The following is a 25,011-nucleotide window of genomic DNA, read 5'->3' on the forward strand; positions in this document are numbered from 1 at the left end:
TAGAATTAAATGTTACATTTTTTCTATTGTTTTAATAGAATAAATCATTATTTTAATTTACAATTTTTATGAGGAAATTTTTAATTAATAATTTGAATTTTTGGGTTGTGGAGTGGCATTGTAAATTTCAAGTTTTGGGGAGTTGTGATAAAGTGCGGAGGCGTGCGTGTGTGTAACTGTGTATCGGTATGACTGGATGGTTCAAGAAGGTGGGTCTGGTCCTCTCTGGACTCCGATGATGCACCACTTTTGCACTCAATTTAGAGTAAATATCTTTTTTAGTCTTCAACAAAATTTATTATGTACGTTTTAGTTCCTAGCAAATAAAAAAAGTTATTCGTGATTCTTAAAAAATTTAAAATAGACCTATTTTAGTCTTTTTGAGTGACTAATTTAGGTCTTTATTGAATTTATGAGGGACCACGATTTCAATTAAATTGGTTCATTTTGAATTTTTTAGAGATCATGAATAAATTTTTTATTTGTTAGGGACTAAAGCGGATATCGTGAAATTCGCTAAGATGAAAAATGATAATTACTCCTCATTTTATTAGCAAAAAGATATCAAGATTATGAGTCTCATCATCCTTGGTTGGATCCATTTCCGTGGTGGGCCACTATTTTTTATTAAACTTTTTTTTTCTTTTGAGGCCACATGCCCCAAAAATAATGAGTATTTTGAAATTGAGACATCTCATTTATGTGCTAAACGATAAATTCTACATTTATTTATTGGGTTTGGTGTTTGTCATTTTAAATGAATAAGTTATGTCATTTTAAAATAGCGATAGACACAAGAAATAAAAATAATGAAAAAAAAGTGGGTGATTTTTTAAAAATTTAAAATTTAAATAAAAAATATTTTTTGTGTCTACCTATTTTAATATGACATAACTTTATGTCATTTAAAATGACATTTCTCTCTTATTTAAAACCCTCCTTTTTGGTTGCATCAACCTCTTTTAAATGCATCAATGGTTTAAAAGAAATAATGTTTGCTATGATGGTTATTACTTATTAGAGTCTCAATTGTTGCCATTGCCACTGATATTTTTTATGCATCGTTTGATATTCCTTATTACTTTTTATTTCAGTGAGAACTAAAAAAAGTTTTAATTTTATAAATATTGAAAAATAGAGCCATGATTCAAAGGAGTAAAATTTCCCTTGGAACGAGTCCATGGCCCAACTTAGCACAAAATAAAAGTCTTTGTTAATAAACCATTGCATAAACATGCTTTTTTGGTGAACAAGTCCATTACAACTCTGTTTTTATTTGGGCCACATTTCATTACTTTTAGGCCTTGGTAATTGATAACCCGGAAGCCCATTTGTTTTGGTCAATTATGCTTTTAAAAATAAAAATGGTTATCCATACGCACGTGTGATATAGCAGTCTCTTATTTTATTTTATTTTGGTAAACACTTCTCTTATTTTATTAGTATTGAAAGATGAGTTCGTTTTTTCTGCAGTTACTTACTGCAGATAAGTTATTTGCAATAAGTCTAATACGACGTCGTTTTGGGACGAAAATCATGGTATTTTTGTAATTTTAATTTATTTCAAGATTATTATAGTCTTTATAATTATAATTTTTTAATCTTTTAATTCCAAAACGACGTTATTTTGAGAGTAAATACAGATAAATTATCTGTAGTAACTGCAAAAATATTTTTCTTTGAAAGATTTAGTATTTTTTAAAAGTAGGTCTTAAAATTACTTCTTTTTTGAGTATAGTATATAAGTTTTAATTAAGTTAACCTAAATATAATTTTTAAAATCATATGTAAAGTTACTGCAGAAGTTAAGCCTGACTACTCAAAATATATTTGAACTACTTAAAAATATTATATTAATGTAATATTAATATGTATTCATAATACAAACAAAACTTTAATAATTTCCACAGAACACGTGTTAAAAAATATATTTTTTACAAAAAACTAACGAAACAATTTTTTGTTATATGATTAAAAAGGATTTTCATATCTAGTGTCCTTGAGTATGTTTTCTTAAAGTGTTTAAAATGTTATTGTCGTTAAGGATTTTCAACTTGAGCTCTCAAAAGTTTGTTTCGATAAAGGGTTCAAACCTTGTCTCAAGTAAATTTTTGAAAAATAAAATTGGAGATCAGAGGACGTGTCTCTCTCCACAAATGGAGAATTAGTTTCATTCTTCCTCCGTTAGCGAAGCTCAATACATCCGTTATTTCAATGAGAGGTAAGGTGACCGAAGGTAGTTGAATGGGAATACCTCCTGATTATACACAAAAAAATGTTATTGTGATAATCTCTTTCATACTTAATAAAAAAATGGGAAAACTTCAAAAATCCCCCTACAAGTTTTCTCAAAATCACTTAACCCCTTCTCCGAAATTTTTAATCATTTATCCCCCTACTCAAATTTTTTTATCACTTACACCCCTAATTTGATTTTCCATCCAGAATTTTGTTAAATTTTTTAAAAGGTACCAAAATTACCCTTAATAGAAAAAAAAAACATAATTTCCTCACAAACTACTTTGTAACTAGTTTAATATGTTTTTTTAATTTAAGGGATGATTGCTTAATTTTAAGCTTGCAAACAATTGTTATAAATTTACGTTTAAAATATTCATATATACGAAACAAGTAGGATGCTATTTTTTTATATTTTAATTCCTGCAGAGAAAGTTTGGATTATTTACTGTAAAACCCGCAAGGTATGTTGCGAAAGTTGAGTACTATCATAGAGTTTGGCAAAAAAAAAGCCTACTTCATTAACAAGCCTACTTTTATCAAAACCCATGAGGTCCAATGTATCTGTGAACAAAAATGGGAGATACAAAAATATGGACCATGGTCAGTATATATGCAGAACACTTGCCCCACTCACACCATCTATTTAACTGATATATAGCGAAAAATTTATAATATAATTCACATTCTCAAAACAAAATTCACCAACAAATGCTAATATTGACATACAATGAGGATTCCAAGTTCCAAGTCTTGTCTCGAAGAAAAAATTATAACTGTGCAAGTTTTATATCAAATCATTTGTTATTATTATTATAAGAAGGAGGTATTCTCACTTAGTCCCCTTAAATCACCTTGCGGTTCAAGAATTAGCTATGATAAAACACAAAGTTTTACAATTGGTACCTTTAAAAAAATTATGTTTGTGAGGAAATTATGTTTTTCTTTTTTCTATTAAGGGTAATTTTGGTACCTTTTAAAAAATTTAACAAAATTTTGGATGAAAAATCAAATTAGGGGGGTAAGTGATAAAAAAAAATTTGAGTAGGGGGTGAATGATTAAAAATTTCAGGGAGGGGGTTAAGTGATTTTGAGAAAACTTGTAGGGAGATTTTTGAAGTTTTCACTAAAAAAATCATGTGATTAATACATTGAAAATATAAGAAGCCTTCACTATTTTGTTTGTTTGGTATTTAAGAATATTTTTATGATAATTAATTAGGAGCATTTTGATATATTCATTCCTAATTACATATTAGATAATTCAGTATAGTATTAAATGCATAGCTAACTATTTGTTGGCATTTATTAATAAAAATCAATAAATAAAAACCATAACCATTCAATTCAATACTTTATTTTTATAAATAAATAAAAATAGAAAATTCCTCAACATGAGCCTAAGGACAAATTTAAAAAAACTTTTATTTTATTTATGAGATTAACATTTCTCTTATGACGTGATATAAAATTATCTCTTCTACTCCAAAATGACGTTATTTTGGAGTTGCAGAAGATAACTTATATCCTGAAGAAATAATTTTTTCTTTGTTTATACAATAAATATAGGGTTCGTTTTTTCAGTAGTGAATGTAGATAAATTATCTACATTAAATCTAAAAGGATGTTATTTTTTGGCAGAAATCAAGGTATTTTTATAATTATAATTTATTCAAATGTTATAATAGTTGTTGTCATTATAATTTTTTTAATTTCTAAATCCAAAATGACGTCATTTTGAGAGTGAATGTATATAAATTATTTGCATTCACTGTAGAAACGTTAAAGTCATAATAAATGTCTTTAATGTTTCTATAGTGAATGCAGATAAGTTATCTACATTCATTTTCAAAATGATGATATGCCTTTATTGTTTTTATAGTGAATGCAGATAAATTATTTATATTTACTCTCAAAATAACATCATTTGTGGTCAAAAGATTAAAGAATTATAACGATAAAGACTATTATAACCTTGGAATAAATTATAATTATAAAATACCTTATTTTCTTCTTAAAATGACATTATTTTGAGCTCAATACAAATATTGTATCTACATTCATCTCAGAAAAAATGAACCTTAAATATATTAAGTTTTGCATTAATTTGTGTTTTAATGTTTTAGAATTTTATTTACCTAAAAACTGCAGAAACCATTAAAAATGCGGTTAATTATTTATTATTATAAAAAGAAAAATAATATTATGTATGAAAATATTTTAGTTATTTAAATTTAATTTTTGCGTTGGCTTATAGACTGATATTTTTAACTGATTCAAAATATGTGCGTTAGTGGAGAAAGAAGCCAAATATTTAAAAAGTTTTTAACTAAAATTGTTACCGAAATTAGTTTATATTATCATTGACTTTTCGATAGATATAGTCTCCATTATATGAACTTATCCACCATTCAAATTTAAATCACGACGAATTATGATGAATTGTATCATTTTTTTTTTAAAGGTTTTAATATTTCTAAAGTGAATGTAGATATTTACATTTCCTGTTAAAATGATGTTGTTTTGAGCTGAAAAATTAAAAGATTATAATGGAAAAGACTATTATAATCCTAAAATAAATTATAATTACAAAATACCTTGATTTCTGTCTCAAAACGATGTCATTTTGGGCTCAACGTAGATAAATTATCTGTAGAAAAAGCAAACCCTTTTTTAAAAATATAAAACATTATTCTTCATTTAAAAAAAGCACCTTAAAATAATATTTCTTAACATAACATGTGGGTGTTGGGATTTCGATCCTTTTATGTGAAAAAAAAGTCATGTATTTAATCACAACCACTTATATAAATTTCATATATATATTTTTCTTATCTCATTTATCTTCAATGAATGATTATGATCAAATAATTTGAACACATGATATTTTTTATATATATATAAGAAGATCCAACCTTTTAATCACAACCACAAGACAATCATTGAATGGAGAGAAGAAATGATGAAAAAAATACTCTTACTTAAAAATAAAAATAAAATAAAAAACGACACTCTTTAAATTCATCATCTAACTTTGTAAGCAGTACTGAAAGGCTGAGGCCTGCTGTGGGCGAATAACCAATTTGTCAGAGATATGAACACTGAACTGTCTATCAAATTGAAAATGAAAAACAAAAAAACTTGAAAGGCATCGTTTTGACGTTTTCAACAAAACAAAAACTAATGTGCAGTTAACAAAAGAAAAAAGAAAAAAACTGTAAAGAATCTTGTTGGATATATTAATAGTTTTATATATTTTCAATATATTTTATTACACAAGAGTCTATTAGATTTTTTTTTATTTGCTTTGGGGTATCTCCACAACCTGTAGTCATGGAACTAATCCCCTATCCCGGGTCAGCGCACTAAGCGATAAAGGGCTGGTCACACAACTAACCACTTGCTTAAGAGATGAGATGCTGAACCATCACGCTCAGTGACGGAGCCAGCATGACATGTTAGCTAGTGCCAAAAAATTCAGCTAGTGCCAAAATAGCTACGGTTCTCAACTACGACCAAAACGTGACTAATATTCAAAAAAAATGATACATGATTTGCTACGTTTCAAGTGTAGCTAAATGAACGTGGCTAATTAAGCCAGTGCTTAGGCACCTGCGGACACCAACGTGGCTCCGGCACTTATCACGCCCACTCATCGTGGTTAGAGTCTATTAGATTTAAAGGATAGATTATGCATAAATCACCTTGTACTAAGAAAATTCACAAAACTTGGATACTTATAAATTAAATAGGAGTCAATAAGAATCGAATCCAACTTTAATATTATATAAAGAATAATTTCAACCGAAATCAGCAATAGAGTATCAAGATGCTCCGATAAATCTTTTGAAAGTCATGGAATGCGTGCTTGAGAGTTGAGATTAAAACCTTAACTTTGACCTTGAGAGGATTTAGATCATAGACTTAAATTTATCCATAGCTAAGCTTTCCCTTAAAAGTTTAAACACATACATCATTACACTTCCTTGTGAATGTTGAAAGCTTGTGAACCTTATTGGCCTGCCCTCTCCTTTCAAATTAGTCAACGCAATAATATTCAACTCTCATCAACCAAAAAAAAGATGTGCGTTCACATATGTAGTTAACCTATCCCTACCTCCTTATTGACCTGCCACTACCAATTAATTCTCTATGATATATCACAACTCCCTTAAAAAGTCATAACCACATAGACAAACACATGCCCAAGCCCATGATATCTTATCCTCCCAAAGTTTTCGAAAAATTGATCTCCTTTTTGCTTTTATAATACAGAAATAAAGTGAAGAAATGCCAAAAGAATAAAAATAAGAGAGCGAAAATACCCACAAAGCGAAGCCACCTTATTGGCTGGCCCAACTTCATCTTTCCAGCCACAATACTGATATATTTTCTAACATGTGCGCTTCTCAATTCAAATTATCCGTCTTCATAGTCAGTTTCGTTTGATTGCTTGCTTGACTTGATGGTGATTGGTGAATAAGAGCGCCTCTATATTCCATCCAAATATTTTAATTTGGGCAGAAAATTATTCCATCCGTATAAAAATAAAAAATCTTAATTATTGACTTAGTTGTATCAAATAACTCAAATATCTAACAGATCAAAAATGTTATATATGAATGGAAAAAGAGTGTGTTATTATAAATGATGAAAAATTGTGTCATTTTAAGAGAGAGAAAGAGATAGAAAGAGAGTTGACAAAAAAAAATAAAAGTGTGGGTCTCACCTCTTTATGAGAGTGAAAGGATATAAGTTGTGTCATTTAAAAGGATAAACATTTTTCCCTATATAAATAGCATCAACAGAGAGTGGTATAAAATGATCTTACCCTTTTAATTTTGGAAAAAAATGTGTATTCTTTTAAAGAACATAAAGTTGTATCTTTTTTATTTTTTTGGTATCTTGAATTTTATTATTTTAAGTGAGAGAAAAACACAATATATTATTTTTTATTTAAATTTTAAATTTTAAAAAAAAACACTCACTTTCTCTCCCATAATTTTCATTGCTTGTTTCTTTCACTTAAAATAACATGATTCTATGTTCTTTTAAAGGACAAACACTAAACCCTTTAATTTTAATTTTTTACTATTATAAGTTATGGATTACATAAAAGATGCTAACTTGGTGATGTTGCTACGTCATGTTTTTAGTACTTCAAAAGAATCATTTCAACTCAAAATTTTAAGGTGTTGTGTGAAAGTTTAGAGGGGAAGGGAAGGAAGGGGATCCAAGGGCGAGGGAGGGAAGGAAATTGAAGGGTATTCCCTTCCCTTGTTTGGGAGTAAAAAAAATGGTAAAAGAGGAAAATAGAGAGTTAATGAGATATTTTAACCATTTTACCCAATTTTTAAAATAAATATAATTCTTATATTTTACAAATTAAATAAAATTTTAAATTTCTAACAAAATTATTTATGTACTTTTCACAATACTAAAAAAGATCATATTTTTGACGAAATTTCTACATTGCAAACGACGAAAATTTCGTCACAAAATTATTTTTTCGTCAGAATATTTTTCGTCTAAAAGCGACGAAATTTTATCTCCGATAAAAATTTTCAAAAAATAAATTCTCTATCAATTTTTTTTATGAAATTTAGTTTGCGTCAAAAGTTTTGACAAAAATGATTTCCTCTATCAAATGTTTTAAACGAAAAAAGAATTTCGTCAAAAATTTTGACGGAATGTTTTCCGTTCAAAATTTCGATGGAAATGTGTTCTGACAAAAAATTCAACGAAAATTATTTTGTCAAAAATTTTGAGGGTAGATTCTGAAAAGAATTTTGACCAAATATTTTTGGTCAAAACTTTTTACGAAAATATTTTCTGTCAAATTTTTTTGATAGAAATGTGTTCTATTGAAAATTTTGATGGAAATGTGTTTTATCAAAAAACTTAACGGAAATATTTTTCGTCAAAAATTTTCAATGGAAATGAGGTTCGTTAAAAATTTCGACAGCAAATTTTCGAAATTTTTTTATGGAAATGTAAATTCTGTAAAGAATTTTGATGAAATTTTTTTCCTTTGAAAATTTTGATGGAAATATTTTTTGTCAAAATTTCGATGAATATGTTTTTTTGTTAAATATTTTGAGGGAAATGTTTTGACGAGATTTAGATTCCGTAAAAGAATTTTGACAAAAAAAAAAAATTTCCTTCAAATTTTTTTTCAAAAATGTTTTTAGGCACAATTTTGAAGGAAATATTTTTTGTCGAATATTTTTGCGAAATTTTTTTTTGAAAATGTTTTTCGTAAAAAAATTTGACGTAATTGTTTTACGTCGAAACTGTTCGATGGAAATGTGTTTCGTCAAAATTTCGGATAAAAATATTTTCGTTGAATGTTTTGACAGAATTTAGATTCTATCAATAATTTTAACTGAATTTTTTTCCGTAAAAGATTTATGTCACTGATTTTGGCAAAATTTGGTTCTGTCTCTAATTTCGTCTTTAGTTTTGACGGAAATTTTTTCACGTATATGATTTTTATCAAAATTTTCATCACTATTTTTGACGAAATATTTTTCGTCGATAAATTCTGTTGATATTTGAGACTTTTCTGATAATGTCACATTTAAAATGATTCACATTTATGTAATTTTCACATTTTAATGCTAAAGGTACATAAATAATTTTTAATATTTTTTCTTTCAAACCCCCCAATTTGTGGGAACTTTCATTTTAAGAAGAAAGAGGGTTTAATAAAAATTCTCAATTCCTTCTCCTCAATTTTTTAAAACTCACAAACAATGGAAGGACTTTCTAAAACCCTCCCTTTATTTTCCTTCTCCTCTTAAAACTAACTCCCAAACAAAACCTTAGGGTATGAATTAGATTGGGACCAACTTGATTAAATTCCATGTGAATTATGCTTGATAGATAACTAAACAACACCTTTTTAAAGTCTGTTACAATATCCGAGTTTTGAGGCCTGTTTGGTGTGATGTATAAGGCTTGATAGTATAAGCTTATACTATACGTTATGACGTTTTTAGTTATTTGGTGTGACCATCGTATAGTATAAGCTTATACAACATAACCCTTTAATACATCAAAATGATGTATAACTTAATCCGGCCTAAGGGAGGTGGATTAGGCCTGATAAGAGGTTAATGTATTAATATTGTTTACAATTACAATTCTCAAGAACTAATATATCATTTCAATATTAATATATATTAAAATAATTTTTTTTAATATATTAACTTTTAAAATATTGGAGGATATTATCTTATACAATACCATACCAAACGCTGGATAGTATTAAAATTTAATCAAGTCTTATACTATCACATCTTATAGTATCAAACTTTATCCTATATTATCCGCCACACATGCCATTAGTTGGGAAGGGGAAGGGATCGTTAGGTTGCGAGGCTTTGGCAGAATAGAATATCCATTTGGAGATTTGGCGTGTCGCGTTAAATTAATAATATAGTTTCTTCCCTTCTTTTTGTTTTTTGAGCTGTTATTCAATTTTGTCCCTTTCTTGGGTTCTCGGGTATTGAACTCCTTGTCTCTTTGTTACTTCATTCATATGTTATATCATTAATGCCAGCGTTGCTTTCATGGTCTTCCACATTTAAAATTCACTTCGTTCTAACATATCTTGTGCCTAACCCTTGATAGTGGATTTCTCCGTACATTTGAAGTCATCGCATACTTATAGCTATACTAAAATTAATTTCCCGAAACCAAACCAAAGATCCTATCATCCTATGTGCTTGTTTATTTATCATTCATATGTAGTTTGACTTGTGAATTAATTGTATATACATAGTCGAGCTAGCAAGTTAATTAGTTTATGAATGTTTCTTGGTTTCTCAATACGTGACGTACTGACAATTTTATTCGTGCAAAGAATATGTTCGTGTCATTATTCGATGCATTCCAACAATCCCAACGCGTGAATCATTCCATTTAACACCTTGGTCACACGCCAAACTATGTTTGTGGCGTAAGGCTCGTGGAAAAAAAACTGCTACTTGAAACGGAATTAAACTATATACATAATATTGACTTAAGCATCATGATGCATGCCACTATTTCGAAAGGAATTGAAATAATAATCCCTTTCTTCTTCCTCTTTAAATATACAAACATAAACTGAAAGGAACTTAACTAAATAATTAATTAGCGAGCTTTGCTATATCCTTCTAATAATCTTACCTATATTTAATAAAGAAAATATTTAACATCTTAAAAGTATTAAAGAAAATTCAATATATTTTTTATTTAATAATTAAGAGAACAGGTCAAAAAATTATTTATATTCATTTCATATTACTTGATGCTATCGTGAGTAGGGGTACTAAACGAATCAGGGTCTTTCAAGGATCTTTGGCTCGGCTCGTGAATGACTGATCTTACATGTCTAAAATTAGTTATTAACACCAGGCTTAAACTTGTATAAAAGTTCATTTAATAAAAAGGCCTCAGGTTCCAATTCAAAAGCTCGGCCTTAGAGCCTTTCAGACTGACCAAATATATTATTTTTTATTTATATTTTATATATTTTATATTACTTGTAATAGCCCTCTCTTTCTCCTCAATCCATTTCACCCCATTTTATTAGTTAAACTGAATGATTTTGTACTATATTATGCTGTTTGGATATACATTGAATTTATGAATATTTATGGAATTACTAGTGATGTTAATTGTATATTCTGTTTAGATAAATTTTTGTTGTCTTATTTTTTTTAAAACAAACTAAACTAGTCTTTTATTTTTTGTAAATAAGACAGGTCACAGGCTGATAATTATATTTATAATAGGTAACAGACTTGGTCAGACTGACACATTTAAACACATGCTTAGCCTTTTAAGACCAACGCTCGACTCGGCTCGGCCCATTAACACCCCTAATCGTGAGGCTTCCCACATGACGTTTGTGGTCATGTGTGAATCTAGAAGACAAAATAAGCTGCTCCAATTGAGGTATTAATTAAAGGGTGATTTCGACTTTTGAGTAAAAAAATTAATCTAAACTGATGAAATTTAATTGCTTAATTTAATTTAATTTTTTGAAGAAAAAAAATAAGCTTATACTTTGAACCAGATTAATAAGATCAAGGGTTGATTTAGTTGTAAGTACAATCGCATAAACATATGAATTAATTTATGGTATTGAATTATGCTTATCCATATATATAATTCACATGGAGATATTGAAGTATCTTTTGGGATTTATTTTAATTTGAGTTAAAAAATACAAGTCCAACATTACTTTGGCTGATCGGGTTAAAGTACAAACATAAATTATTAAACCTAAATTTTTATCCACTAAATACTTATTATCCTTTCATATAGAATTTTAAATTTTGATGTTGTTTTTTTAATAATACTGTAATAGAAGATAAATACTAATTATGATAAATTTTGTGATAAATTTCCCCAGTTTTGCCTTACTTTTCTTTTGTTCTTTTAATTTATCCTTTCCACTTCTATGCTAATATATTGCCTTTGTTTATTTATCATTCCTATATATTTTGACTTGTGAACCAGTTGTACATAACGAGCTAATAAATTAAAAACATTTCTAAAATTCTTTTAAGATAACTTAATTGATAAAATTATATAACATATATACAACTAGAATGGACGAGTTTAAATATCGTATATTCGTAATGTATTTGGTTTCCTTATCATTCCTTTTCTTTTGTGTCATGCGTGGTTGTCAATAATCAATATAGCCAATATATCTGTCATTTGTGGTTGTCGTTCTCATATGTGATGCTTTCCTTTGGGCCCACTTCTAGCTTTTTGGTTTTTCCTTTGGTTTCACGCGTTTCTTCGAATGCTTTCTTACTCTCTCTCTCTCTCTCTCTCTCTCTCTCTCTCTCTCTCTCTCTCTCTCTCTCTCTCTCACTCTTTTTTCCTTTTCGGATTCCGTAAGCTTAATCGGGTATCCATGTTCTATATATGGTATTGCTAAATAATGATAATTTCTTTGTTTATGGTAGTTTGTTTACCTCAATTTGTTTTGGTCAAATAAGGTAAATAATATTCCACTTTCTTTCAACACCAATTTCTTACTTATTGTTGTTGATTTTCTAAACAATAAAGGAACTAATGATAAGTTGGTAACACCTAATAATAAATTGTTCAGTGGTTTAAAGTTTATTTTTAGTAAACTTTAGGAGAAATAAATGTTGTCTGATTTTAAAAGTTTAAAAACGCTATAAGTTTCACCAAAGACTTTTTAGTAATACTAACTTATTACTTATCAAGGTTCCCCAAAATTATAATTTAGATTTTATTTTTATTTTTTGGGTCATAGTGAGGGTGTAATTACTTGAAATGCATTATGAAAACGTGTAAGAAAATTCACCTTGATAAAGTATTGAACTTGTAACATCAAACATTATATACAAAGTATTCAATAATGCAATATATATATTAGTTCCCACCATTTGACCTCAAAGGTTTCTCAACTTTCCATGATGCACGGTGACCAAAATATTATATCTTCTTTAAATAAATTTGACCTGAAATCAGTCTTAGTTATTTTAATTTAGAGCCGTACGTTTGCATCGGTTTGTTTTTTTCTTTCAAATAAAAGTAATTTTCTTTTTCAGTTTATGTTTATATTTGGAAGTAATTTTTGAAAAAAAATGAATATAAAAAAAATGCTAAGATGATATTTTTTTGAAAGCCAAAATTCCCGATTTTTGAAAAATCCAAATACTGATTTTCACTTAAATTTTTTTTATATAACAATTCAAATGTAAATAGTTTTACTTTTTTTTAAGAAATATATAAAAAATATTTTTTTTTTTTAAAAACATCCAAAGAGACCCGTATTTGACGAAGTTAGACTTCAACTTAATAAGTTTAACTTTTTTTTATGGGAAAAAGTATCTAATGTTACTTTAGGCAATTCTGTCTAATGTTCACTGAAATGACGTCGCTTTAGGTTGAAAAGTTAGAATGATAAAGATTATTATAACCCTGAAATAAATCAAAATTACAAATACACCATAATTTCTGCATCAAACAACATCGTTTCGGTGAACATTAGACAAAGTTGTCTGAAGTAACTTTAGAACAAATGAACATTTTTTTAATATAAAGCTTAAGTCTATTCTATTATTTGGCAATTATTTTTCTTTTTATATTTAGGTTATTTTCAAAAATCTAACATGACATGAATGGCTTAATTTTTATTTTTATTTTAGCATACCAACCTTAATTATCTCTTAGAGACAAGTGAATCTCTGAATATACCCACAAGTTTCAACTTTTTAAATTTGCTAAGGAATTAATTTTGATTCGGGACTTATAGCAATATTTGGTTTAGGGCTCAAGTGATAACTTAAACTATTGCAAGAAAAAATAACGAAAAAAATAATTGGACGCTCTAGATTTGAACATACTACGACCAAAATAAATGGAATAATTAAACGGAATCATACATCGGATTTTGTTTACTAAAAAGTTTGGAGCCTTAACTTTGTGGCATGTTTATTTTATTTTCGTTATTTTAGTGAATAATAAGGTAAAATTAAAATATAACTAATTAAAGTAAAAAGTATATATAAATTCGAAGCATTTTAAATTTTTTCATCAATTCAGTAAAGAGTTTTATATCAGTAAACTTTATGATTTTATCAGTTTAAAAATAATTAGTTTATCAAAAGTTGAATTATTTTGTAAACACATGACATCATATAAGAAAAATTACTCAAGGCCTCGATTTGGTACAAATAACTTATGGCAACAAAAAACCTTACAAATTTTGCATTGAAATTTGAAAGTGGAGTTAGGTAAAAGAAAGAGATAGACTTTTGAAGGCTATTAACTAACAATAAGTTATTCTTCGATTTTTATTTGATTTTTCCTTATTCTTCTCGTTACAAAAGTTCATCTTAAGGGCCTGTTTGGTGTGACGTATAAGGCATGATAGTATAAGCTTATACTATACGTTATGACATTTTCAGCTGTTTGGTGTGACCATCGTATAATATAAGCTTATACAGCATAATCCCTTAATACATCAAAATGATGTATAACTTAATCCGGCCTAAGGGTGAGGGATAAGGCCTGATAAGAGATGGATGTATTAATATCATTGACCAATGTAATTCTCAAAAATTAATATATTATTTTAATATTAATCTATTAAAATAAATATTAATTTTTAAAATATTAAATATTTTTATTTTTATAAAAATTAATTTATATTTTGAACACACTGATCAATAAATTTTATAAAAATTAATATCATATGACATTTTTTGAAGAATTATATAAATTCTTTATTAAAGGATATTTTTATTAAAAATATTTATTTTTATCATATATAGTATTATATAGTGCATTACTAAATACTAGATGATATTATCTTATACAATATATTATTTTATACGATACCGTGCCAAACGCTGGATAGTATTAAAATTCAATCAGGTCTTATACAATCAGGCCTTATACTATCAGGTCTTATACTATCAGACCTTATCCTATACTATGTACCAAACATCGGAAGCAAACACGTAAAGTCAAGCTATCTTGTCCCGCAGGAGACGAATACAAGTATAATTGATGATGCCTTTACAAAGGAAATTGAGCTAGTGGCATATTGTAGATTACTGAACGCAACTTTGGAAGCAAAGTCATCCACATATATATATGCCGCGGCCCCGAGGGGACCCGAGCTGCATTTGAAGTCAAATGTCACCCTCCACAAGAAAAAATAGAATATCAAACAAATATTGGTGCATTTATTTTTATTTTTATCATTTCAAACGCTGACTTATATTAGTGGTTGATCTATACATATGGAAACTATGCAAGTTCATGGCACCACTCATAGTTGAAAGAATAGTCGCGCGTGGTGGATTAATTACTATGTTCAATTTGTGGTCAGCATTTCATGAGGTTGGCTTATAGCCTTATACTAGTTAAAAACCATATATATAGTAGTGGGCATTCATCAAGAAAAATAAATCTCAAACTATTCTCTTAACGTCAATTTAGTCTTCATAATATTAGTGACATTAAATTGGTTTTCATATAATAAATTTCAAATATTGATAAATATTTTAGGATAATTTGACATATGTTTATTATAGGATGATTTAATATAAGCGATACAAAAGATATCTACAGTTAACTTACTGAATAAGATAAGGACAAAACAAATGCCTAATTTGTGAATTAAGAATATCAAATTACTTTTTCTCCAATGCTCTTAAAAAAAAAAGAGCGAACACCAATTTATTTTTTATCTTCAATTTACTTCGTTATGTAACACAACATTCATTAACAAGACTCCAATGAATAGACATAGAAAGGGAACAAGGAGATGTGAATAATGAATACAGTTGTGAAACAAAGCTAACAAATTAAATAAGAGGTAAAGCTTCACACTAGAAAGACGAAAGAAGCAACTAGGGCGCCTAGCATGCATCCAGGAGAAAGAACAAAGACCACAAGACATATGTCATAAACAACCTCTCACGCCAAGGGCTCTTTTAGGGATTGAAACATGGATAATGAACACGTTCTTACGCCAATAGTCTTATAGCTATTAGGATTGAAGCGTTAACATATATATATATATATATATATATATATATATATATATATATATATATATATATATATATATATATATATATATGCCCATCAATTGCATTTGGGCAAGCCAACATACTATGATGTCATCATATACAATTTCTAAAAAAATAAAAAAATATCATTCAAGAACCAAATTAATGTAATATTTAAAAAAAAATAGAATTTATGAAATAATAAATTAGTACATGAATTAATAAAATTAAATAGGATTTTTTTTTTGTTTCCAAAGTATTCCCACATTATTTAAGTATGAAATTAATATCTTATACACAGAAAGCGGTGTTCTCCAATGAATTTTTTTTTTTTTTAAAGATTAAGAATTGGTAAACAAAACCTGAACAATCTCATCAATAGTATTTCCTTATTTTACCTGCAATTAGGAGTATCTTCTAAAATTTTTTTTTAATTTTTTTTTTTATAATTTAGCCTAATTTCTATGCTCCTTCACATAGGATATGCCTCGTCTGTCACAAGAGAAAAAAAGGTGTTATTGTGAAATTTGAAGCAAAAAGGACATTTATAATTCTATTCACATCATTTAGGGAAATATACCTTCAATATAGACTGAAAAATACATAAACATGAGTACAATCTCTACATCTATTAAAATCCAGACCTCATCTCCACAACTTTCCTATTCTCCAACAATCCAATTTCAAGGAAATTAAGCATCAATTGTCACAGACTCACAGTAACATAATCTCTGGATTGGTCTTATTTTACTTTTAATTTAATGACTCAAAAATCAAAATTATTATTTTTTGGACAAGTCACATCTCCTGGATATCTTAATGATCATGATGGGAAAGAAGCTCACATATATACAAGACTAATCTCGAATTAAGTGGTGTGACAATTACCCTAACTTTAAAAATTCTGTTCAGAATTCTAATCCTTATCCTTTTGACAATTCATTTATCGTGGGATAACATAGTAAAATTGAACCATACTCAACGGATATGAGCAACCATTATATTTATATATAAAAGAAACAATCATCTGTTGATAATAATTTTTGTGCTTTTTTAAACCCTCCTCCTGATATTTGACCTTTGTATTGGACTGATTTGTCTTTGTCTTGTAATTTCAGAACGATTTTATTGAATTGATCTATTTGGGGTGTTGTTGTTAACCCCCTTAGATTACAGAAAAAGAAAAGAAACAATCAACCATACGTAACATAGTAAAACTTAGTTATATATTTTTATTGATATTAGAGTAATTAACCCACCAATCAAATATAATATTAATAAGTAAACTTTTATGACACATATGAATTAACCGCATTGAGTATTAATGTTTTTCTAAATAAATTAATTTACCATTTATAAAATTTTCTTAAATAAAATAATGACATTTAAAACAAATTAAATTTTTGAAAGAGGAAAAAAATGGTTGATTAATCATTTTGTCCTCCTTTTATTTTTCTTTATCACTTTATCCCTATTTTTAATTTATACATCACTCGGTCTCTTTTTTCAAATTATATATCAATTTACCCTTGCTTGACGAAAGTTTTAGCAACATTTATTGAGTAAATGAATCATTGACTTGAGTAAGTCATTTAATTTAGTATTAGTGTCAGTAAAACTTTAATTAAATAAGAGCAAATTAATATAATTTAAAAAAAATAAATTGATATATAATTTGAGAAGGGGAGAAAATGATAAAGAATTTTTGAAAGGAGAACAAAATGGTGATGATAAAAAAGTAAAAAACACTTATTCATAGGTAATTTAATAGGTTAATGACAAATTTTCACGGAATAAATAGTTATTTATTTATTTTAGAAAATCTAATTTAAAGAAAATAAAATTTTAGTATATGAAAAAAATTTAGAAAGATTTAATAGTGTTAAATAATAATAAAATTATTATGTTATTTCATTAAGAAGATTAAAAATTTCTAATGCAATAATACAAAACATAAAATATTATTTTATTATTTTTTGGATAATACTATCTTTAATATGTTTCATAAAAAGAGGGTAGAATTAAATTCATTTCAAGATTCGAAGAATCGCCGCACATCGATAAAATGGATATAGTTGGATAAAACAAGAAAGAAGATATCTAACACTAGTGTATGACCCAGAGGGATAGTTTTGTTACAAGGGAAAAAAAAAAAAATTAAAAAGAAGAAGAGAGAAAGAAGCGGGGTAGAGTAGAGTAACCACTTTGCTATGAAACCGCTGCTGGTTTATGCAAAGACTTAATTAACCCTACCATGTAATCTCTCCCCAACTACCAACTGACCAAGTAACCAGTAACCACCCTCTAAAGTCTAAACGCACTTGGTTTAACCCCACAGTTAATTTGTTTAAAAGAGAGATTCATCTATTTGTTTCTCTCTCTCTCTCTCTAATAACTCGAAGTAACGGCATATTCTCTCCCAATTTTTCGCGCAGAGCATATTTTGATAGACTAAGTCCCATCTTTCTTGCATTCTCCGAATTTCCAAGATCCGAAGAGATTGTCTTATCCTCGGAGATTCCGGTACAGCCTAACCTCCGCTTTAAGTTCCCCTTATCCTTAAATAAATAAAGTAAACTAACCTTAACGCTGCTGTTTTATTTGTTTCCACCAACAGCGCACGTGCTCTGCTGATTCTGTTCTCGCTTCCTAAGGATAATAACAAAAAGGTTTAAGAGAACACGCGAAAAAAGAAGAACAAGAAATGGTTGTTAATATGATGAGGAGGTGGCGGCCCAGGAAATACGAGGTGAGGCTTGTTGTGAAGAGCCTCCAGGGCTGCGATCTGCTGCGGGACTCTGTACAGAAAGATTCCAGATTGACGGTTGAGATTAAGTGGAAGGGTCCCAAGTTGACTCTTGGCTCTTTGCGACGGACTCCGGTCGCCAGAAACTTCACTAAGGAAGCAGACATCGAGGTTGACGGTGACGGCGCCGTCGTTCACTGGGACGAGGAGTTTCACAGCGTTTGCAATTTCAACGCTTACAAGGACAATGTATTTCACACGTGGGAGATCGCTTTCACTCTCTTCAATGTAAGTCTCTCTCTCTCTCTCTCCCTTTCTTTCTCTTCCCTTTCACCCTTTTCCCCGCTTTTTCTATGGAATATGTTTTGAGAATTTATTCAATTATTAAAAGGAATTAATTTTTTTTTTTTTAATTTTGATTGGTAAATTGTTGTTCCTCGTTAAAAATAATTGGTCTGTTACTTATATTTCGTCAATTACTATTTGATCAAATCGGAAGGATTCTTGTTAAAGGGTTTTTGTTTTCTTAGCATGGGTGACTCTTGAAATTTTTCTATGACCGGGATGATGCTTTCTATTGGGTTGTCAGTTGTCACCGTCGTTCTCTTTCACCTGTTTCTTTTTCTTTGTAATTATTGGTTACTGATTTACATGTGTCTCTGTATGCGTTTGGGAATTTGTCATGTTTTCTTTTTCCTTACCCATCATCCTCTTTATGGACAAAATTAAGGTCATATATTGAATAGGTGCTGTATGTGTTACTGATTCAATCGCTGTCGACTTATTGTTTTCTGGCAGAATATCGGAGATTTTCTTGAAATTGTTTTTTGAAATTTCCCCTCTGGTAGGAACTTTTGTGCAGTAGTTGACTCTTTTGTAATTGTGATTTTTGTAATTATATCCTCTCTCTTTTTTTAATATTTTTTTCATGGGTTAATTGGCTTATTTGAAATATTTTGTTTCAGTTTGATGGGTTGTTTCCCAAATACCAACGGCATTTTGTGGATTCATTCTTATTTGTCTAAACATAATTTGGATTCATTCTCTACTGCAGGGATTGAATCAAAGGCCAAAGAGCAAGGTTCCTGTTGTTGGAACGGCGTTATTGAATATTGCTGAATTTGCATCTTCAATTAATCAAAAGGATTTTGATTTAGACATTCCACTCACACTACCTGGGACTTCTTTGAAGACTTCTCCTTCACTTTGTGTAAGTCGCTTCTCTGTTTTTTTTTTTGCCCGAGTGTTTTTTGTTTTATCTCTTCATGCCATACAATTAGGTATCTCTTTGTATAGGCTGGTGCAATTTGCAAGCATGGTTGTTCACATTCTAGCTTCCAATTATTGTCTTTGTACTTGTCAAAAAGCTCTTGATTGTGTGCAGATATCAATTAGCTTGGTTGAGCTAAGAGCTGCTCAAGAAAGCATGGAGCTAGTTCAGAGATCCATAATGCCCGTGTCATCATCCCCACCCCAGTCAGGAGAAACTACCTTGACAGAAAAAGAAGAGCTTTCTGCAATCAAAGCTGGTCTTATGAAAGTAAAGATTTTGACAAGGTATGTATCCTTAAGGAAAGCAAAAAAGGCATGCCGAAAGGGAGAGGAAAGTGAGGGTAAGTCCTCTAGGAGTGAGGATGGTGAATACAATTACCCTTTGGACTCCGACTCACTTGATGATTTTGAGGAAGGAGATTCAGAAGAGGGAAAGGAGAATTCCAGTTTTATGAAGTCATTCAGTTATGGAAAACTGGCAGGATCTTTTTATTCCAACACAAGGGTGAACTGTGATGATGAAGACTGGATTTACTACAGTCATCGCAAGCCAGATGTTGGGTGTTCACTGATGGAGGATTCAACTGTGTCTTCCTCTGAGCCTTATTTATTACAAAGTTCAAAGCGCAGCATACTACCATGGAGGAAGAGGAAGTTGAGTTTCAGATCTCCTAAAGCTAATAAGGGAGAGCCATTGTTAAAGAAGGCCTATGCTGAAGAAGGCGGTGACGACATAGATTTTGATCGCCGGCAACTTAGCTCTGATGAATCACTTTCTCTAAGGGTAAGAATTATTTCTTTGTTGTTTTCTTTTTATTCGGCATATCAACCCAAGTTTCACTTGCAACTCTTTACTGTTGTTTTACTCTTTTGACAGTTTTAGTAAACTTACAAAGATGTAATTTATAAATCTCCATCGGTCTATATAAGCCATATATTTACTAAGGAATTCGTGACATTAACTTCTGAATATTTCTGCAACTTATGTGGCACACTGTTATTGATTTGTTTATCAGTACTAATGTTTAACATTGTCTGCCAGTTGTACAAAACCGAGGATGATTCATCTGCAAATCGAACATCAGTTTCTGAATTTGGGGATGACTATTTTGCCGTAGGGAGTTGGGAGCATAAAGAATTCATGAGCCGTGATGGTCACATGAAGCTTCAGACACAGGTCTTCTTTGCCTCAATTGATCAACGCAGTGAACGTGCAGCAGGTGAGAGTGCATGCACAGCTCTCGTTGCTGTAATTGCAGATTGGTTCCAAAACTATCATGATTTTATGCCCATAAAGTCCCAGTTTGATAGTCTGATTCGGGAGGGTTCCTCAGAATGGAGGAACCTATGTGATAATGAAACCTATAGAGAGCGGTTCCCAGACAAGCATTTTGATCTGGAAACAGTTATTCAAGCAAGAATACGTCCACTTTCCGTGGTTCCTGGGAAGTCCTTTATTGGTTTTTTTCATCCAGAAGGGATGGATGAAGGGAGATTTGATTTTCTGCATGGTGCCATGTCTTTTGATAACATTTGGGATGAGATTAGTCGTGCTGGACATGAATGCCCTAGCAATGGTGAACCCCAAGTTTATATTGTTAGTTGGAATGACCATTTTTTCATCCTTAAAGTTGAATCTGAATGTTACTACATCATTGACACTTTGGGGGAGAGGCTTTATGAAGGATGCAATCAAGCATATATCTTGAAATTTGACAGCAAAACCGTAATATACAAAATGCAAGATGTTCAGTCATCAGATGATAAAGCAACCAGTGACCATCAAACTGTTGCAGAAGTATTAGAGCATAATAACAGGCAGACCCAAGAAGTCAATGGTAAGGAGGTCGATTCTGTTGCAAAGCCAGAAGAACATTTGAAGAGTGAAGAGGAAGAGGAGGTTGTGTGCAGAGGGAAGGAAGCTTGCAAAGAGTACATTAAAAGTTTCTTGGCCGCAATCCCTATCAGAGAATTGCAAACAGATGCCAAGAAAGGTCTCATATCTTCAACACTGCTTCATCATAGACTACAAATTGAGTTTCACTACACCCAACTGTTACAGTCTTATTTGGAAGCTTCAGTGGTCGAAACATCCATGGCTGCACCAGAGACCCTTGCTCTGGCAGTATCTGAGGCTTCTATCTAATCGTACTGCAAATTGAGGAAAGTGGGGTTACTAACTAGTCTTCCCATTTTTAACATTGGTGTTTTAATGATTTTAAAGTGAATTTAACAAATGAAGGATCGTTTAAGTAACGAGTGAGCTGAGCTTGTAAATGTGTGTAGTTTGGCATGGCTCTTACCTTCTTTTACCTATAATCTTTCTTGGGAAGGGTATCCTGTAAATGGCTCTGTAATTTCCTTTTCAATTGAGCGCAAACTTTTGGCATCTGACATGTACTTTTCCAAAGACTCTACTCGTTAATGGCAAACAACTTTTCACAGACTCTTTATACCCATGTTATATCTGTTTTTTGCACTCTGATTCCAAGTTTCTATTTTTCTATTAGTTTACAAATATAGATAACCCTTTATCTTCCGTAGTACCCTTCATGATTCCTAGTAGAATAATCCAAACAGAGAACAAGAAGATAACATGGTTGCCCGTTACTTTCTAATCCGAAGGAGTTGACCTATTAGCTTCAATACTCATCTCATGAACCTGCCATTCAGAATCATCAGGATTTTATGCATATTTTCAACAGAGGTAGAGTTACCTATTATGTGAATTACAGTTCGGTTTTTATGTTACAGATTTGAATTTGGTTAAATTATTATTTTTTAATCTTTCTTAACACAAATTCGAAGACTTTTTTCGTTTACTGAAAAAGAATTAGTGATTTGAAAATTGAACTAAAGAATTTGCACCCTAAACAATTTATCATTCATTTTAGATTCTCTACCTAAGTTCACTGGGCTCAACTTGAGTGTCCTTCTCTCCACATTGGACGTTGACTTAACTATTATTCTCAATACTCAATACTCAATAGTGCTTCAGCTGTCGAATGATATCAATAATCTTAATCACACAAGTCCTGAATTCAAATATTCTTTGGGACACTTGGCCTTCCCCAACAATTCTACATCAACAATATGCAATATGGGAAATTTAAGTAATTTTTTCAGGTATAAAGTATTCCTTTAATTTAAAACTCATTTAACTGAATGGGGTTGTAAATTGTAATGGTAAAGGAAACTAAATGTAATATTTGGTTTAATATATGTTTAACAAGTTTTTGCTTCATTAGACCCCTTATTTTATTTTTCGTCTGATTAGGACACGAAGAGTCCACCTTAACTCTCTTTATGATAGGGTCACTCGTGATGAACTCACTCTAGTTAATGGAGGTGATTTTTGTGGACTTTATCCCTGTTTGTAGTCTTGTTTCTATGGCCTTTATGGATCCAAATTTTGTGATATGCTGCGTTGTTTAGTAAGAATAAGAGAGGTGGGGACATGGGGTGATTGCATGTCACATACAAGGGTTCGGGTAAAAAAAAATCATCAAAGTTAGAATCAATTAAACTAGTATGATTTGATTCAATTTTTAGAAAGAAAAAAAACTTTGGTCAACTTCAATCAGACTAACTTGATCAAATCTAGAGTTGTTTGGGTTGGATTATTAGGTTATACATATATTTATATTTAAAAAAAAAATTCATAAAAGTTTAAAAATAAAAATAATAAAACATATGGGTTTGAGATGGGTTGGATATTTTTCGAATCGGTTTACCCACGACACAAACCGAGAATGATTGGTTTTCACTTATTACTTTCATCCGATTTAACCATGTACGCAAACCAAATTAATATTATTTTTTTTACCTTAGGGAGCATTTGGTATTAGAAATTTTTTTGTATTCCCAGGAAATTGATATTGGTAATTCTATTTACTCACATTTCATATAATTGTAATTTTTTTTTCAAAAAAATCAGATTCCCAGTAAATTTTTTTTTTTTGAAGCTTTTTGAACCAAAATGTTATTCAAGAATACCACCAGGGTGACATTCTTGAATTCTCATATCATGGACACATTTTACACAACTTTTTGCTAATATTTTAGCCTATCAAGTAATATTTTAACAATATTCTAAAAAAAATTATTTTTTTAACATATTCCTAAAACTTACGATTCCTAATTATAAAAAAAATTCTCCTTGCTTAGTTTTTACCGAGAACGAATGGACCTCTAAGTTTTTGTTTTTACTTCTGATTATCTGGTAGTACAATATCGTTCTTCTTTTAAGACGAAGATTAGACTAAAGCATTAAATCCAGTACTATAAACGAACAAGCGATGTCTACAAAATTTGACAGAAATTTATGGGAATGACATAAAATTACAGGAGATCCACTTTTTCTTCTATTACGAAATAACAACCTACCTTTTACGAAAAAGTACGGTTAAAGTTAATTTCACTTTTACTTATTTACATTATGATAAAGTGAAATCAACCAAATGATAAAGTAAAATCAATCATAATGATAAATTTCACTTTTTTTTTTTAGCTCAGTTAGCCTACAAAAATTAAAATAGGGTGAAAGCCTTAACTCTAGATCCAACTCAGTGTTATTTTTGGAAAAGAATTTAAAGTTTTAACGCTGTATTCATTTTGAATTGTACTAGTCGCAAAGCGATAAATTAATAGAATATTAAAAAAAAAGGTAAATCATATGGCTTTATGTGTGGGATGCCAAAAAAAAGAAAGAAAAAATTGGCTTTATGTGTCACTATGTCTGCAAAAAAAAGTATGCAATAATTAACTTCATTTTTCTTACGAATATGAGATATGAGGAACACTCGGTTTATACAGCTAGCATCATTGACATAATTAGTTCGATTACCTTTAGCTAGTTAACACATCGACTATCACCTTTTGCAAACACAACTTCTTTTGAAAATGTGCTATCATAAGGTATTTATTCTGTTTTGGACCAGGCAGCTGGGCAGTTTGATAGGCCTAGCACATTACTCATCCAAGTGGGAATATGATGCGTGGAAGTTACTCTCCCCTGTTTGACCCCTGGCCCCAACATTTAATACTGTAAAGAACTTTGAGATCACAATCCCAAAAGCTAGCTCAAAGGGTGGGAGTGTTTAAGGTCTTATAAAGACCATATTAGTTGCACATACAACCAATATGAGACTATATATCTCAACACGCCCCCTCACACGAGAGCCTATTGGGCTT

The 25,011-nt window shown here is 29.9% G+C and overlaps 1 protein-coding gene across 1 annotated transcript; it reads left to right on the forward strand.

The window, feature by feature from the left end:
* Window positions 1-18,055: 18,055 nt before the first annotated feature.
* LOC133306208 (uncharacterized) lies at window positions 18,056-22,173 on the forward strand. Its single transcript, XM_061506498.1, has 5 exons — window positions 18,056-18,323; window positions 18,418-18,834; window positions 19,601-19,756; window positions 19,931-20,602; window positions 20,861-22,173. Exons 2-5 carry the CDS (start codon window positions 18,505-18,507, stop codon window positions 21,962-21,964), a joined length of 2,262 nt encoding a protein of 753 aa, XP_061362482.1. The 5' UTR covers window positions 18,056-18,323; window positions 18,418-18,504; the 3' UTR covers window positions 21,965-22,173.
* The last annotated feature ends 2,838 nt before the right edge of the window (window positions 22,174-25,011 follow it).

The sequence above is a fragment of the Gastrolobium bilobum genome, unplaced genomic scaffold, assembly GCF_033153095.1.
Source record: "Gastrolobium bilobum isolate Gb01-03AN ecotype WA unplaced genomic scaffold, APGP_CSIRO_Gbil_v1 utg6649, whole genome shotgun sequence".
NCBI classification, from domain to species: Eukaryota; Viridiplantae; Streptophyta; class Magnoliopsida; order Fabales; family Fabaceae; genus Gastrolobium; species Gastrolobium bilobum.